Below are 16,657 nucleotides of genomic sequence, written 5' to 3'. Positions count from 1 at the left end.
TACCTTGAGGAACACCAGCGGACTGAGAATAGAGGGATGAATAGGAACCATTGAGGTTTACTTGGAAAAATCTATCAATGAGAAAGCAACGAATGATGAGAAAGTATGTAGGAGGTAGGCATTTACGGAGTTTGTAAAGCAGTCCCGGGTGCCAGACTCGATCAAAAGTCTGTTAGAAGGAAGCTTAAATTTTTTTAAATGTCACAATATTGTATAATTTTTACATATATTTATCAGTTAATAGATGTCGAAGAGATAAAATATATTTTTAATAACTTGTTGAGCTATTTTACTTAAATCATCCAAAATACAAAATTTTGATTCTCAAGTTACTTTCATGAGCGATGTTATTATGAGACAAAATTAAAATTGTCATCATCATGATTCTTTCTTAATAAATATTATCGAAACGACCCTTTCTTATCCTATCGGTTATATGAAGAGGGGTAGCGCGATTCAAGAGTCTATAGGCGCCAAAGCTTGAAATACACCTCGGTTGATTGTGGGACCCAGGAGGAGGAACCAGCCTAGAAGGCAAAATGTTGCCAGTTTCAGGATGCAGACTGGAAAAGATTTTCTTTTAAAGCATTTGTACAAAATCGGTTTCCTTATTAGTCCAATACTGTAAATTTTGCCTTCTCGAACAAATTACGGCGGTAAATCTAGACAGTTGTTCATTATTCCAAGGCATCCGGGACAATTTCCCGCAAGATGTGAATATTTGTTAGTAATGGACTCATGGTCGAGTCCATGGTTTTAGATTTCGGAATGAAACATTTTTTAATGAAATCAAAAGGTTTGATTGCTGAGATCAGTGAAGAAATCAGCTTTCTGTTTCATTGTGATGTGGGAAAAACGTTTGAAGGAGAAATTCAATGCCAGGATTATATTACGTAATTTCAACAGAATGAAGAAGAATTGATATATAATTATACAATCAATTCATCATTATTAAAATATTATTTAATTAAATAATCCTTCTTTCCCTCAAGGATATGAATTTTTATGAATAGAAAAATAATCATATGTTATATAATTTGAAATATGAAAGACTTAATAAAAATATTATAGCAGCTATTTGTGCAAAATTACAAACTAAGTGAATAGGCACATCTCACAAAAGAAAAAAGCTTTGATATATTTTTTAATTGAACGTATTCCAAATATATTACGGTAGCCTGCGGTTTCTGTTGGCGTCCTCTTATAGTCTGTCCTTAGGCTAGTAGGGTTGCCACAAAGCAACTACAGTCTACGATAAATTCCAAGGAATATGTCAAACACATGTTAAAAAAAAAAAATTCTTATTAAAATGTGTCACTGTTCGAGCAGAGCAGCGGGATGTAAAAATAGTTTGAAGAAACCCCATTTAGATTTTTTTTTCTTTCTTTCAAAATGCAAAGACTAAATAATCAATTACTCACCCGGTCACAAATCAGATAATTATTTTAAATACAATTTAAGGACTCGAATAAGCTGTTTTTTACTTTTAGGAGGGACTTATCCGTTTTCATACTGGTGTTCACATCAGTGTGCCTACTTGTATGTGTTCTTACACAATGAACATCATACTTGTATAAACTTGTTTGCGCACCGGTATGACTATAAAAATAGAAGTGAGTTTGCCACTTTAAATATGAACTCTAAAAGAAAGAAAAAAAAAATCTAAATGGAGTTTCTTCAAACTTGTTTTACAACCTCTGCGCTTCTTGAATAGTGAGACATTTTAATAAAAAAAATTTTTTTTATACGTGTTTGACATATTCCTTGGTATTTATCGTAGACTGTAGTTGCTTTGTGACAACACTACAAGCCTAAGGACAATCTATAAGAGGACACCAATAGAAACCGCAGGCTACAGTAATATATTTGGAATACGTTCAATTAAAAAATATGTCAAAGCTTTTTCTTTTGTGAGATGTGCTTCTTCACTAACACAGTGCGAGAGCTTGTAATTTTGCACAAATCGCTGCTATAATATTTTTTGTGAGCATGTGATGATCTTTTGTAAGAGAATTAAAGAATTGAACTTAAAAAGCGGCATAGCGTTAGTGTAAGTCGCCAGGGACAGAGAAAAATTTCGGGATTCAATTTAAAATACTAAAATATACGGTAATTCTAAGGAACTTTCCGACAAGAACATCATTATTGAATAATGTACATGTTAAAAATGAAATAAGGTCATGTATGTATGTTTCACAATATGATAATCAGATTTATTACAAAAATTCTTACACCTATGCCTCTTACATTGATATAACACGTATAGTAGAATCACTTAGATTATACCTTGACTAACAACAAGATAAAGTTATTAGTAAATTAATATAAAAGCAAATATAAGTACAATGCGACTTACAAACTAAAACGATACTATTATTATTTAATTTTTTATTGAAAATAGTATGTTAGAATTAAAAAAAAAACTTCTGTATTTAGCTAAAACTTTGAAATGTTATATTTATATAACGAAAGGGATTCCCCATTTTCATCACAGAATAAGTAATGAAAAACTCCGTGCTCATTTCAATCGGTCCGAATCGTAGGTGCGACAAAAATATGAGATGAAATTGTTTAAATTTTTTTTAAAGATATTAATATTTATTGTGAAATTTCACCGTACCCTAAAAGTCCCACCCCAAGCAGACCGCTCCTGCCGCCCCCTCTACGCTATACCGCTTACTTAAATACTACATTTCAATTAATATTTTGATATTACTAAATTTCATTCAGATAATAACATTTACTAAATATAAAGCAAATACGAAAATTGATAAAAACCAAAGAAAGTGGTTTTAACATGTAAATAATAAGTTCATTTTTCTTTCTTTATCAGAACCACAACTATATAATAAATGTGTTTTGAACATACAAACTTTCCAATTTTTCCTCGGGCACGTGGAACGTGTTGGCTGATAAGCTCCGACATGTGTTTAATATTTATCAATCAGCGCTGGAAATAGTACAATCAGTAAATAGGTTGGGTATTGGAAACGATATTGTGCTAATTTATATTTAGATAAATTTGATTCTATTTTATTCAATCGTTGACTATTAGGCACATACATAATTTGGCAAAATCGTTACTAATCGGTCGTGGTTGGTATTTTTTCCTTGTTATTTCGACTACATAATTGAATGGAATATCATTTTTAGTTACTCGTAGCGATAACTGTCAGGAGCAGATACAGAATTTATCTTAAGAGGGGCATACCAACTTGTTTTTTTAGGGAACAGAACAACACATAAATAGTCATGCAAAAAAAGTCTACTTTATCTAGTGTACAGTCGGATCGAGGCCTGTTCTCTCGCCCTTAATGAATGTACACTTTCTCATTGGTTTGGGAGCTTTGGATGAAATTTTGAAGTCCAAAACATCATCCAACCAGCATATTCTAACATTCATCATCGACACACCCACATAGTATCATGCAGAACTCCTTTCTATTCTTGCATGCACACATTTACGTTGCACATGACCCTTTATAATAACCAGATATTTTGTTTTTTCGGTAAACCGATATCACAGCTTTTTACGACAAAGCCAAATCCTGGTCTACCAGGATCTTTACCATCTTCAAAATGGTTGGAACAGAAATGCGCGATTTTCATTGCACCCTAAAACAGTGTTCAGGATTAAAATACCCTCTCCCGATATACATTTTCTGGTCTTCTGAGTGTTCCATGACTGAAGATGTATTAGTAACTAATTCTTGTTTGTCTAATGAACTTGTGAGAAAACTGATGAATGGAATATGCTCCGGGTGCGGTAAAAAAAAAACTCAAATAGTAGATAATTATACTATTTTATTATATTATAAAAAAAAAGAAAAAAAAATAAGTGTAAAATAACAGGGGTATAAAATGTAAAAAAGTAAGATATAATAAGAAAAATTAAAGGTTGTAAATAGTATACTACTATTTAACTATTTATTTAATACTACTATAGTAAATAGTATACTATAATATTATTTACAACCTTTAATTTTTCTTATTATATCTTACTTTTTTACATTTTATACCCCTGTTATTTTTACACTTATATTTTTCTTTTTTTTTTTTTCCTTTTTGTAACTATAGTGTTTGTATCTTTTTTAGCCCTGACGAAGCCCTGCAACGTGGGGCGAAATGTTGGCTCAATAAAATAGTATAATTATCAACTACTTTTTTTTACCGCACCCGGACCATATTCCATTCATCTATACACACGGTCAATCAATAATCTTCCAGTTTGTGAGAAAACTGTTAGAGCTACGTGGTATTTTTGTTGATATACTTAGAATTTTTATCAATTCAGCTTCCAAGCCGAGGGCTCGTAAGTGCGTTTCCAGAAATTTAATCGAAATAGCATCCATCATACCTTTCAAAATACCAATACGTCTAGCGTTATAGTCATAATATGGTTTATATATATGTAGTACATGTTTGTAAGTTTCTTCATTTGTGATTATGTGTGCAATGCCTTTAAAAACGATTAATTTTGTCTCAATTTTTTGTCACTTACAAATTTTTATTCGCCAAAAAGTGCTGTAGAAAAGAGCTGCAAGTTAGTGAAAACTTAAAAGACCGAAATGGTTTGTCTATTAAAGTCTCATCCCTAAAATACACAGAAAAATAACAACTTAACACCTCCGCAAGCAGGCTTTTAACTGTGTTATTTTATAATTTGACTGTTGTTCACCACTAAAGTTCGCTTGGATCAGAACATGGCACCCAAGCCTATCGACTAAAAGATCTTTTGTTGTTCGATTATTAATCTTGATTTCTTCTTCCGCAATTATTTCATTAAGTCGGGAAGCTAAGTTAATTCAAATGCCCTGAATTCCAATTCGTTACCGATCTTTACTAGTAACATATCCTTGGCACGGTTGAATTCAGTACCTTTTGCTACAAGAAGATAATTTCGCATACAGGTGTTGTGGTACCAACCTCTTGGGCAAATATATCATTGACAGATCGCAATACATGTAGTTATACTTAATAAGTGTACATTTTTATCGGGTCCGGAAAGACAAAAAAAAATGTTGGGCGTCACAATCTTTATGACATTCAGATCATGTTAATGTGATAATAATTTTTTTTAACTACATAGTCCACACTATTACAAAACAAACAATTAAAATCTGTTTTACAACATTTTCTTTTCATTGAGCGTCTAAGATGAATCATCTCGGTTAACAATGAAATGCTGGCATGAATAGAATACAAGATCTCCTTACTAGTTACTACTTACTACAACTACTCCACTACACACTAGAAACAATAGAACTAATAACTGTAATATTTGTTCAAGTTTGATATTGTGTAAAACATAGGTTTCGGTTTTTAAAGAACAACTAGAAAAAACTATGTATAGGAAGCACATAACATGGGGCAGGGTAAACGTAGGTTTTAAGTTATTTGAATCATAATAACGAATTTCAAGAGAGAAACCGCGTCGAAATATTTGTATAACTCATGCTTCTAAATTAGAAAGTACACCCAGTTTATGACAAAATAGTTAGAATAAATCTAATTCAAAATAGAATTAAAACTTTGTTTTCAGATGTTCCACTAGCAAAGCAAAGTAACGATATTCTTACTAAAAGCACATGGGCATAGTGAAGAAAAGAAGCGATGTGATTGCAGCTATTTATTTGTTTTCTTTTTAATATGTATATCCATGTATCAGAGTATTTAAATTATATTGATATTCTTTAAACGTTAACAAGAAACGTTCGTTTAACTTGAATGTGCAAAAATGCGGTCATAAATTTCTTAAGCACTTGTGCAAGAACTGTAGAGACGACATAAAATTTTCACAGATTTGTAAACAAAACAAATGAGAAGATGCGGCCGGTTTTTAATCCTGGTCTGTTGAGTCGAACGGATACCTTGAAGGGGAAATATGGCCTTGAGCATGAGAGTGCAGTTTGCATAATTGTAATAATTCGAACCAGAATCCAACTCATCACTCAACAGCAATATTCAAACATATCAATTGTGACAAAATTTACAAAGAACTATATTTACACTCTTATGAACATAATTTCAACAAATAAAATAAAATTGAAACCGAAGGACGTCAATATAAAGAATTGATGCGTTTGAACTTGTAAGTAAAAATATCGACGAGGACGAGGTGTAATCGAATAATAATCTGGAAGGTTATATAAAATTTTTTAAAAATATTTACCATAAAAATAGATAATTTTTCGAAAGTACGCTTGATAATCTAACGATTAAGAAGTGAATACGTAGAATGAGCAAGAGCGGGTCAATACAAAGAGGAGGCTTCGACAACAGAGCCCTTGTGGCAGTGCTCGTGCCATGGCCGTCATTATCTCAGCGCCGCTGTACCGTTGGCAAACCTGTCGCTGACGTCATATCTAGGTCAGATGTTGAGAGGTTCAAGATAACCTTCTCGCCAGACTAGTTCAAGACTTACCTTTCGGATAGGAATACGTTCACTTTATCTTACTTGTGAACGAGTATTAGTTTTAGTGATGGTCATAGTGTCGTGCTACTAACGTACATTCTACCTCAATTGTGACTGTTTTGAACAGTAGTGATAAAATCCGTCTCATTTCAGTTTATCAGCATGTTCTAAGTTTTCACTGTAGTGTTTAGAAAAGTGCCATAATTTATCAATTCTTCCTTATTATACTTATCAAGTTTCATAAAAGTTCTCATTATAGAAAAAAAGAGTGAATTTCTAACATTAACTGACCTCCTTCAGAAAAAATCATCGCTACGCAAACTGCAAATCCTGTGATTGAATATATGTTTTCTACTGTGGACGCAGGAAAGATCAGCTGGTAGATTTCCTTCGGCCCATATCCTTCTGCCTTTAGTTGAGCCAGTTTTTCTGCATTAACACTGGATGAGGCTGTACTTACTGCATATCTAGATCAAAAAGATATCCAAAAATTAAAGAAGTTTCATACTCTGATATGTTTGACAAGTTAGGAACTAACTAAAGTATAAGAAAACAGGATCATTCCAGTAAATATTAGTATATTTATTTGAAACCTCTTTAGACATTCCTTACCTTCTCAGTATTCAAAATGCTGATAAAAGAGTATCGAGTTATTCTCCCTCTTACTGTAGAGGAATATCAAGTTGCACAGCTCTTTTCTGTTGCAGAAGCCAGTAAAAATGAAACCGGTGGTGGTGAAGGCATAGAAGTATTGAAAAATGAACCATTTGATAATTATCCTTTACTCGGTGGGAAATATAGTAAAGGTCAGTATACATACAAGATTTATCATTTGGCTAGTAAAGTCCCAACATTCATTCGACTCTTAGTTCCAAAAGGAGCTTTAGAAATTCACGAAGAAGCATGGAATGCCTATCCATATTGTCGTACTATTATCACAAATCCTGGCTATATGAAAGAAAATTTTAGCATTTTGATTGAATCTTACCATATTGCGGACAGGGGAACTCAGGAGAATGTTCATGAACTGTCAGCTGAAAAACTTAAGAAACGAGAAATAGTAACGATTGACATTGGAAATGATCCTATCAATCAAGCTGATTATAAACCCGATGAAGATCCATCAAAGTTTACATCGCAAAAAACTGGTCGTGGACCCCTGCAAGCCAACTGGATTGAATCAGTCCAACCAGTAATGACCTGTTATAAGCTCGTAACTGTTGAATTCAAATGGTTTGGACTTCAATCGCGAGTTGAAAATTTTATTCAACGTTCTGAACGTAGGTTGTTTACAACTTTCCACCGACAGCTATTTTGTTGGATGGATCGTTGGCATGGATTAACAATGGAAGACATCCGTAGTATTGAAGAAAAGACAAAGGAAGAACTGGATAGACAGCGTAATGTTGGTGAAGTCAGAGGAATGAAGGCAGATGGTGATTAATTTTTTTTTTTTCTTTAGTTTACAATGCTTCCAGTTCCAATATCTTTGTATATGTCTTTTACTTTACTTTAATTGGAAGGTTTTTCATGAAAACTTTATAACTTAGAACATACCAAAATTTTATTTCTTTTCAGTATAGAAATGTTAGGTTTATCTGTGCACCCGAGAAATATCTAGGTATCTATTTTAGCATATTCATACTGTTCATGGTATACTTAAAGGGGGGGAAAAAACTTTTTCTGTGAGCTGTCACTTATAATTTCATATATATGTTTGGATTTAAAATCTTGAAAAAAAAAAAAAATGTTTCACTAATGTTATTCTTAAGGTGTGAAAATGGTTTTACCTAATTTTTAATAGTTCCATAGGTGCTAATTTCAGCTTAGCAACTAACATTATTAAGAAAATAATATTTAATGCTAAACAGGACACAAATATAATGTGTTCCTATAATTTCAGTATTCATCTTGATCACTATGATGTGAAATTATCAATAAAGCTCTGTATTTAGTTCAGTATTATTGGAATTTATGAACGGACCAGAAGACATAATAGGTGATGAGCTTGTTTTATTTATTACTGATCCAATTTCTAATTTTTAATATTACATTCATTTTGAAGGTCATTTGATTGTTGTAATATTGACTCTAATACACTATTCTTTTAATTTTATTTTTTTGTCTTGTTTTAATTATTTTTTATTTGAAGCAGTAAGGTATTTTACATTTTTCAGTTGTTTTTTTTTCTGTGACAGAGATGATTTTATAGTTACCAGATCATTGTATTTAGATCAATATTTTGTAAATTTTGAGAAATTTATGGTATGGGTAGCACCTATCAATCAATTCCTTTTATCTGTGGGATAATTTTTTTGGGGTAGTGTATAATTTCTTTATTTTCACGTATATATGGTTTGTATTTCCAAATAGTCATTAGAGGATTTCTGTTTAAGATGTTAAAAGTTGTAATTATTTTTTAATTGGTAAAAAAGAAAATTACCCATTGGAATACATCATTAAGGTTGGTTGTAAATCTTATAAGTGCTAAGTAGTAGTTAAAGTTAATATATATATATATATAATTAAAGACAAATTTAACGTATTATTTCAAATTAAGCATAAAATGGTCAGGGGTGTGGCCAAAAAAGAACAAAAATAGTTAAAATTTCTTTTGACCGCACCTCTGACCACCTTCTTCATAATTTTAAATTAAACTAGAGTTTAATTTTCTAAAACTTTCAACTATCTGACAATAACTTGTTTAATTTTGTATTAGTTGCTGCTAAAAATAAAATGCATAGGTTTCATGTTATGAGAGGAAAACCAATAAAAAAGGTTATTTTTTTTTCAAATATGAATATTTAAATATACCCCAGAAAAATAGGAGGTCAAAAAGTTGAAATTTGCTATCAGCACCATAAAAAACATAATTGTGCAGATTTTCAATGCTTCTCTAAAACATTAAAGGTAGAGTACAAAAGACCTGGATGAAAAATAGGCTTACAATAAATGAATAAAAATTAGAAAAGGAACCAGAATATCATAAATAAGAAATAAGACTAAGTATTGTAGGATGAAGGGAGACATGGATCAATCAACTTAACTTAGTTAAGAACCTGGGAAAGATTTAGGAATAATTATTAATCATTTTAAAAATTATAAATGATTATTAACTAACAAATAGACTACTATGTACTGCTATTAAATCCTCTATTAAGCAATAAATTTATTTCAATTAAAATAAGTTAGGCTGTACAACTTCATCACAAGTATTTCATACTAACATTTTGGCCACCATCAACCAGTACTTTTAAAGTAGGTGCAATAATGTGGTATATTATGAAATAATTGTGGTGAAACAATACAGTTTAATGTATTTTAATTGATAGCTTTTTCTTTAACTTAATAATTTGAAAACGGAATTAAATTTATTTCTTATAATGAAAAATTATTGACAACACTAAGAGGTCAAATCAAATAAAAACATCAATAATCAAGTAACTTATAAAAGTAAGAATCTAAATACAACAGAAAAATATGGAAGGAAATTATATAAAATGACATGAAGAGATAAACATAAGCATGAATAATGTAATAGAGAGATAATATGGTAATACGTACTCAAATTATAAATACCTCCTAACTCAAAAAAGTGAGTAATAATTACAATAAGTATTTCTATTATTTAATAAACTGACTAAAACAGTGAAATATGTTAATTTAGAAAAATAATTATATGGTTAGTTAAATTTGTGTACATTATTTTTTAGATAAGAGGTTTCTGATGATGAACAATCATACCATACATAAAATATTTAAGAAAACTTAAAAGGCTGAAGGTGAAGTCTATATTGATGCTTAGATTAGATTCATATTGGTTGCTGAAGATGTGTGGGTATGGTTCTTACAAGCATTGATTTGCAGGCACACCTTTTTGGCTGTTGGTTTGGTTTTATAAAAAAAAAAAAGTTATCTTTGGAACATAAGGAAGTGTTTAGGAAATATTGAATACTACACTTTATTCTGATTGATTGTGCCCCTGAACTAATGTAATTGACCTAGACGATATAAACTGGATTTGTAATAAACCAAAATATTATTTTATAATGGCTCTATATTTATTGTCTAAGTAAGCAGAGTTAAGTGTCTAAAAAAAAATAAATAAATCTATTTTTCAACAACCATGGTAAAGTTAGGCCAAGTTAAAGATTTTTATCTTCCCTTTTCTTTTTTTAGCTACTTCGGTATGCTATTTCTACACTGTGATTTGAAAATAAAAAGTTACAGATGTCACTAATATATTTGTATATTATTTGAATTGAGGATTGATTTACTACAAAATAAATTGCAAAAACACATTATTAGTTTTAAAGTTTTTTTTTTCCTTTTAAATTTAGCTGTGATGAATCGTAGATAAATTATAGGTAAAGGAGAAACAAGAGCTCAATTCTGTGAAATTTTCTTAATAATTTAATTAGTAGAATTATTATTTAGTTTATATTTACAATGATCGGTACACTTGCACTACTTTACTTATTTTAATCAACATAAGCATTGAAAAATTATATTTAAATTTGAGAATTAAGATTAAGTCCATCAAATCATATGTTGGAAATTTACGTTTCTTTTTCAGCTACTGATTCTTCTATGAAGCAAAGTGGACTTCTAACCCCTGAAAAAATTCTAATTGACCCTGAATTTCCAGTTTCTTAACTAACAACATCATTGTGAAAATCCTTGTTATCATTAATAGAAGAAAGAAGAAAACTATCAAACATAATCTACCCAAGAGGGATTGACTCATTGGTCATTCCAAAATATCTAATTTAACTGGAGAGTAACATTTATACTTTTGAAAATATATTTAGAATTCATCTACGGGAACATTTAATGAAAATATTACTATATTCCAAATTCTTGTGTAGCTATTAATTTCTGTCATAAGAATGGCAAAACTTATAGAAGCTTGCGTTAACCTAGTATAATGATATATTGCGTTGGTATATTCTTCCTTTCGCTTAATTGTGGGTTATAATTAGAGATGAGATTTTTATGTGAAAAAAATTTAAAACATGTTTTTATTTGCACATTAATATATATTATAGAAACATGAAAATATTAATAATAAAAAAATAAGAATTAACTCAAAAAAGTCTAAAAATAAACACAATACTACATGAATTTTTTTTTTAGATATGTTATTGAAGGTTTAAAAAAAAATTACATTTAATTGTAGTGGTTATTTTAATTAACCATTCCAATCTTTTTAATCAATAGATTTTCAATTGACATGTATCTTTAAGGTGTCATTGCCTTTAGAAAGCAATAAAATCCCTATAGCTAAGTTAGCTAAACTTGAAGCTATCAATTAAGCGTTCTTCGAACATTCTTTTTCAACAGTATAGATACAAATAATCATTCTTTGCTGAATTTTTGTCATATTTTCAATGTGTTCCATTATTTTTAAAAATAGTAAAATTTATGAGCATTGATCTGTTGTTTTTTTTTTCAGAACTAAAATAATTTAAAAATCTGGAATCAAAATTAAATGGTTCATCTGTATTTAGCTGATAATGCTTTTCCAATATCACCTATGAAATTCAACGGTTATGATTTTTTTTATCTAATTTAAAACAAATTTTGTTTAGTTAAAAGTAGTGTTGAGTTAAAAGAGAAAAATGGGAAAATTAAAAAAAATATTACAAATGGTTCCAAGGAAGTCTATAAAAGTTGTAGAAAAGAAACCCATAAAAATCTCATTCCTGGTTTTAATCTTCAATACTAATATTACTGATTTAATTGGTTCACAGCTTTCAACTTATTCTCACACAAAGGAACAAACCCTTTTCAACTGTGGCTGGAACCTAAATTTGCATAAATATAAATTGTTTTGTGATTTCAGGTTATAACTGACAATAATGGTTAGATATATCCTCATACCCATATTGGAGTTGTGTTTTGGAACTAGTATCTAAAATAATTTAAAAAAAGAAATAGCAGTTAAGATGGTTGGGCTGAAACATCAGCATGTCCAATAAAAACATTATAAATTGACTATATCCTAATTATGTTCTCCTTATCATGAACCTCCTTCATGATTTAAAAAAAAATGAAAACAATAGTTGCAAAGTAAGTTATCTTCAGAATAATTTTAGAAATAAGGCCTTAAGCAATTATAGCTTAATATGAGATCTCAAATATATCATATTGTTTAAAGCTATAATGTAATGGACCAGTGGACCAAACTAAAGAGTTTAGGTTAACTTACTGCAAGCATATACATTGGTGTAGTAGTTAAACTTGTTATTTTTAACATCCTCGAGAACTCAGTCCCATACCTGATTGAGTTATGGGAGTAGAGTCATTACTAATAAGGTCACTATGTAGGTTTAAGTAAGTTGATTGTAATACAATTGCTTGTAAACTATCAACTCAAGTAATCTCTTATTAAAAATAAAATAGAGTAGGATTTTTCAATTTAGGTTAATTGCCATAAAGCATCTTTGAAACCACCAAATGTTGTTCATAGCCCAATTAGTCATGGTTATTTCTTATGTTGAATGCATATGTGCATTTTTTTCTTTTATGAAAATTCTGAATGTTATGAATAAATTAAGTTTTACAAATGTATGCACCTAGTTATATGTTTTAGGAAATTTTGAAATAATATAAATATTTTAAAATAACATATAGGGACTTACAAAAGTTTAGTTAATCTTGCAGTTTAATAGTGAAATTTTCAAACCCGCTTCTGTATTATTGGCCTGGAGTGTGTAATATTTTCAAACAAAATTACTGCCTTTAGTGAAGTGAAAAATCAGTTTTACTCTTTTGGTCATAGTGACTGATCCTATTTCTATTTGTTCTCACAATTATGGAAAATCCTAAAACAAATAAGGCACTTGTCAGACGGATATGGAATTCATCTTCATCAAAAATAAAAATATTACTTTAATCTGCTCTATACAATTTCTTCCACATTGATTCAATGGCCAACAATGGAATGGTAATTTCGCCCAACTCTCAGGAAAATTTAGATGAGACCTCTATGAGAAGCCCATATATAAAATAACAGTGTAAGAATGGATTTGACAGATGATAAATAAAATTAAAGTAAAATAGAGAAATTTGCCTGATCTGATTATTGCTGGACTATTATTATTTTCTTTAAATTATCTCTAAAGTGATGTGGGATGGTTTTAATTCAATAAGTTATTCCATCATTTCATTTTGGGATGAAATAATTCCATAAAAGTATTATCAAAAAACTTATGTGATTGTCTAATTTAAAAATATTCATATTTTCTTGTTCCTAAAATATCTAACACATGACATTTTTAGTATCTTAAAATATTTCTTACCCATACGCGAGTCCCCACAGCCATGGATAACCAAGGAAAAAGTATGAAAGAAGTGCTATTCCAGCTGCTTCTGCTGTACATGGAATTAAAACCAAGAAAATGTTTGGAAAATCCGCCAATGCCAGACCACTTTTAGTAAGAACCGTTGCTACTGCAATGTATCTAGCAACAAATAAAAAGTAAATTTTTCATTTTACTTTGAGAATATAAAGTTATAAATATAAAATAATAATAATAAGTTAAAATATAGCTGGCTCTTTATTGCTTTATTTTTTACTTGACCAGTTCTTACATAATAACAGATATATTAATTTAGTTGCATCATATTTTAAAATAGCTTATTTCTAAATTTAATCTTAAAGCACTAGTCTTGATTCAATAATCTTCATTTTATTAATTTCGAAAGATTGATCAATGTTTTCATGATAATTAGTAATGACTTTTGTTTAAGTAATTTTCTTGAACTTCATTTGTAATACTTTCTTTTTTAAATCACTGTAAAACAAGCTGCAAGAAACATAATAATCACATCAAAACAACAATGCATATAATAGTAATATCTCTAAAAAAAAAAAATTAATTTTCATGTAAGTTAAAATTTAATGTAATACTAATGTAAATGAAGAATAATTCAATAATTTAATTGGATAGTAAGTAATTTCTTATGGTCAAAATTTTGTGGTGGCTGAAAATTGAAATCTTTCAGGATGTCCATTAGCTGTACGAAAAATATAGGACCTGGTGTACCTGCTGATCATGAGCAATGGTGAATTTAAATTGATATCTAGCTGTTCTTAAACCTAGATGAGTAAGGAAGGACCCGAATTGGTCCTAAGGGGGCTGCGCTCTGGATTTATGGTATGCTACACCATAGAAACCATGTTTCTTACCAATATGAGGTTGAGTTACCTCCTCCAGGCTGTCAATAAATAAATAATAAATATGTATACATATTTAAGTATAAATAAAAATATATATATATTATTTATATTTATATTTAAATAAGTACCACTACAACACATAAAGATTTAGGAGTGCAGTACTTTGTAAGGAAGACCCACAGCTGTGCAAGGAGGTAATTTGACCAAAATCACGCTGAGTTACCAGATTTTTATCCAATCAAGGGTGCCCACTTAATGAGTATGGGTGGGCCCCAGATGTCTCTTAAACCCTCAAGGTACAGTTAAACAGAATAATTATCTTACCACAGCTGGATTCGAACCGGGGCCCTTAGAGTTAGTGTCACAGTAACTTACCACTAATTTACCTATTCTTACAATCTTTTGTATATATATAGTCTTACATATAGATAACTTGAATGTTCTGCACTCACTCAATAACACAAACATTCACAACCCACTGACTGAGGAAATAAGACTACTAATACAGTGTTTAAATACTTCCTTAAAGAGGGTAATGAAAGAGCTGACTAGTTGGTCAAAGAGGTGTAATGGAGTCAAGGAGGCCAGCAATGGAGCCATGTAGCCCTCATACAGCAAGGCTCCCATCTCCCATATCAGAAATATCATCATCAATGAGCTTGTTGCTAAGCTAGAACTCAATGTGGAATGCTTCGAATAAATCACCTAGCCTTCACAAATACATTCCACGAAAAACATAACATAATCATAAACAAATACACAGCACAGAATACACATTGACAAAATTCTTTACAGAACATGGTAACAAAAAGTATTACTTGAAACAATCTAATATTATGACGACTGATAAGTATGATGAAGATGGACAAATGCACAATTTCAGACATATACTTCATGAATATAAACTATATGACCGACAAAGAGTTCAGCTAATACAAGATGTAATACTGGAACTAGGTGATTGGCCTGAACCAGAACACATACTTTTTACTAAATTTAAGACAGACTTGCTAAAATTCAGAAAACAAATTGACTTTGAACAGCTGACTAATTATAGAAGGGCAATCTAAAACCTCTAGTTTTGTTTGTTGATATTTTTTTGTTTTTGTTTATCTTTTTCCTTCTTATATTTTATTATTAATTAATTATGTATTTGTTTTTTTGGATGTTATAAACAATGTAACAAATTATATATATTAAAATCTTTTGTTTTGTAAACATATAATATATGTAGTATGCCTTTCATGGCATGGAACATGTATAAAGGAAATAAACTATCTCTTTTTGGGGTTACCATGTAGAGAAGAAAAAAAAAATATGTATATATATATTTTTGGCGGTCCCGAAGAATGAATCTTAATACTTCCACCTTGGTTAGTAAGCAGCGGCAACCTAGGTAGCCGCCAGGGTTTGGCAAAAAGGACTGCTAGGCCCACTTGCCGGACTTGTTCCCCCCACCAAATACCAGTACCAGTACATTGGTACAATAAAAGTATTTACAAGATATGATACATATATGTATACAACGTTTGCCTGACGATCATAGTTCACGTCCTAGCTGCTCCGTTGTGTCATGTCAGCCCTTTACAGCTCTGGTGGTTCAGTGGTCAAGGACTGGTTTGAGAGTAAGCAAACTGTCAGGGGCATGGGCAATTCCATTTTGGCGTACCATGGAGGCCACCGCCATTTATCTGACTGTTTAAATAACTGTTCCAAGGGTCGGAATTCCAAGGACAGAATCATTTGCAAACTATCATATCAGTTCCTGCATTTGAGCAGGTACTGGTTGACTGTAGCAAACTGGACTTGCACAAATGTTCCATTTTTTTTCCCCGCCCAAATAAAAGAGTGGGGATATAATTTCAAATGTCAAGAGCTTGGTGAATTTTGTCTTTAGTTCTTAATGACAAGACTTTTAAGTTCCAGTACTAATTGAAGAAAGCAGATTATTAGTCAAGATACTTCAATTGGAATAAAGGTAAGTTATGTTAATTTTTTCATTTCAAAATTAAATTTTTATTTTTTTACATACATATAATGATAATTTAAAGTTAAAG

At 30.5% G+C, this 16,657-nt stretch overlaps 2 protein-coding genes across 7 annotated transcripts in view; one reads left to right on the top strand and one right to left on the bottom strand.

The window, feature by feature from the left end:
* Positions 1 to 16,657, bottom strand: part of LOC106688768 (sodium/hydrogen exchanger 9B2) — a 182,035-nt gene that overhangs the window by 78,203 nt on the left and 87,175 nt on the right. For all 6 annotated transcript variants that reach the window (XM_067053140.1, XM_014433390.3, XM_014433395.3 and 3 more), the window contains 2 exons: positions 13,720 to 13,881; positions 6,707 to 6,882 (listed from right to left, as the gene is read on the bottom strand). In XM_067053140.1, coding sequence (XP_066909241.1) covers positions 6,707 to 6,882; positions 13,720 to 13,881 — 338 coding nt within the window. The remainder of the gene's footprint in view (positions 1 to 6,706; positions 6,883 to 13,719; positions 13,882 to 16,657) is intronic.
* vib (phosphatidylinositol transfer protein vib) lies at positions 6,876 to 8,167 on the top strand. The gene has a single exon (XM_014433396.3). The coding sequence runs from the start codon at positions 7,044 to 7,046 to the stop codon at positions 7,857 to 7,859; it is 816 nt and encodes a 271-aa protein (XP_014288882.1). The 5' UTR covers positions 6,876 to 7,043; the 3' UTR covers positions 7,860 to 8,167.

The sequence above is a fragment of the Halyomorpha halys genome, unplaced genomic scaffold (assembly GCF_000696795.3).
Source record: "Halyomorpha halys isolate HHAL.00 unplaced genomic scaffold, Hhal_1.1 Scaffold1198.1, whole genome shotgun sequence".
NCBI lineage: Eukaryota > Metazoa > Arthropoda > Insecta > Hemiptera > Pentatomidae > Halyomorpha > Halyomorpha halys.
The sequence above is the reverse complement of the archived record's forward strand: the minus strand, read 5'-3'. Positions and strand labels throughout refer to the sequence as shown.

Excerpts from the sequence above, each read along its gene's own strand:
- vib (XM_014433396.3), top strand. The coding sequence starts at position 7,044 with ATGCTGATAAAAGAGTATCGAGTTATTCTCCCTCTTACTGTAGAGGAA.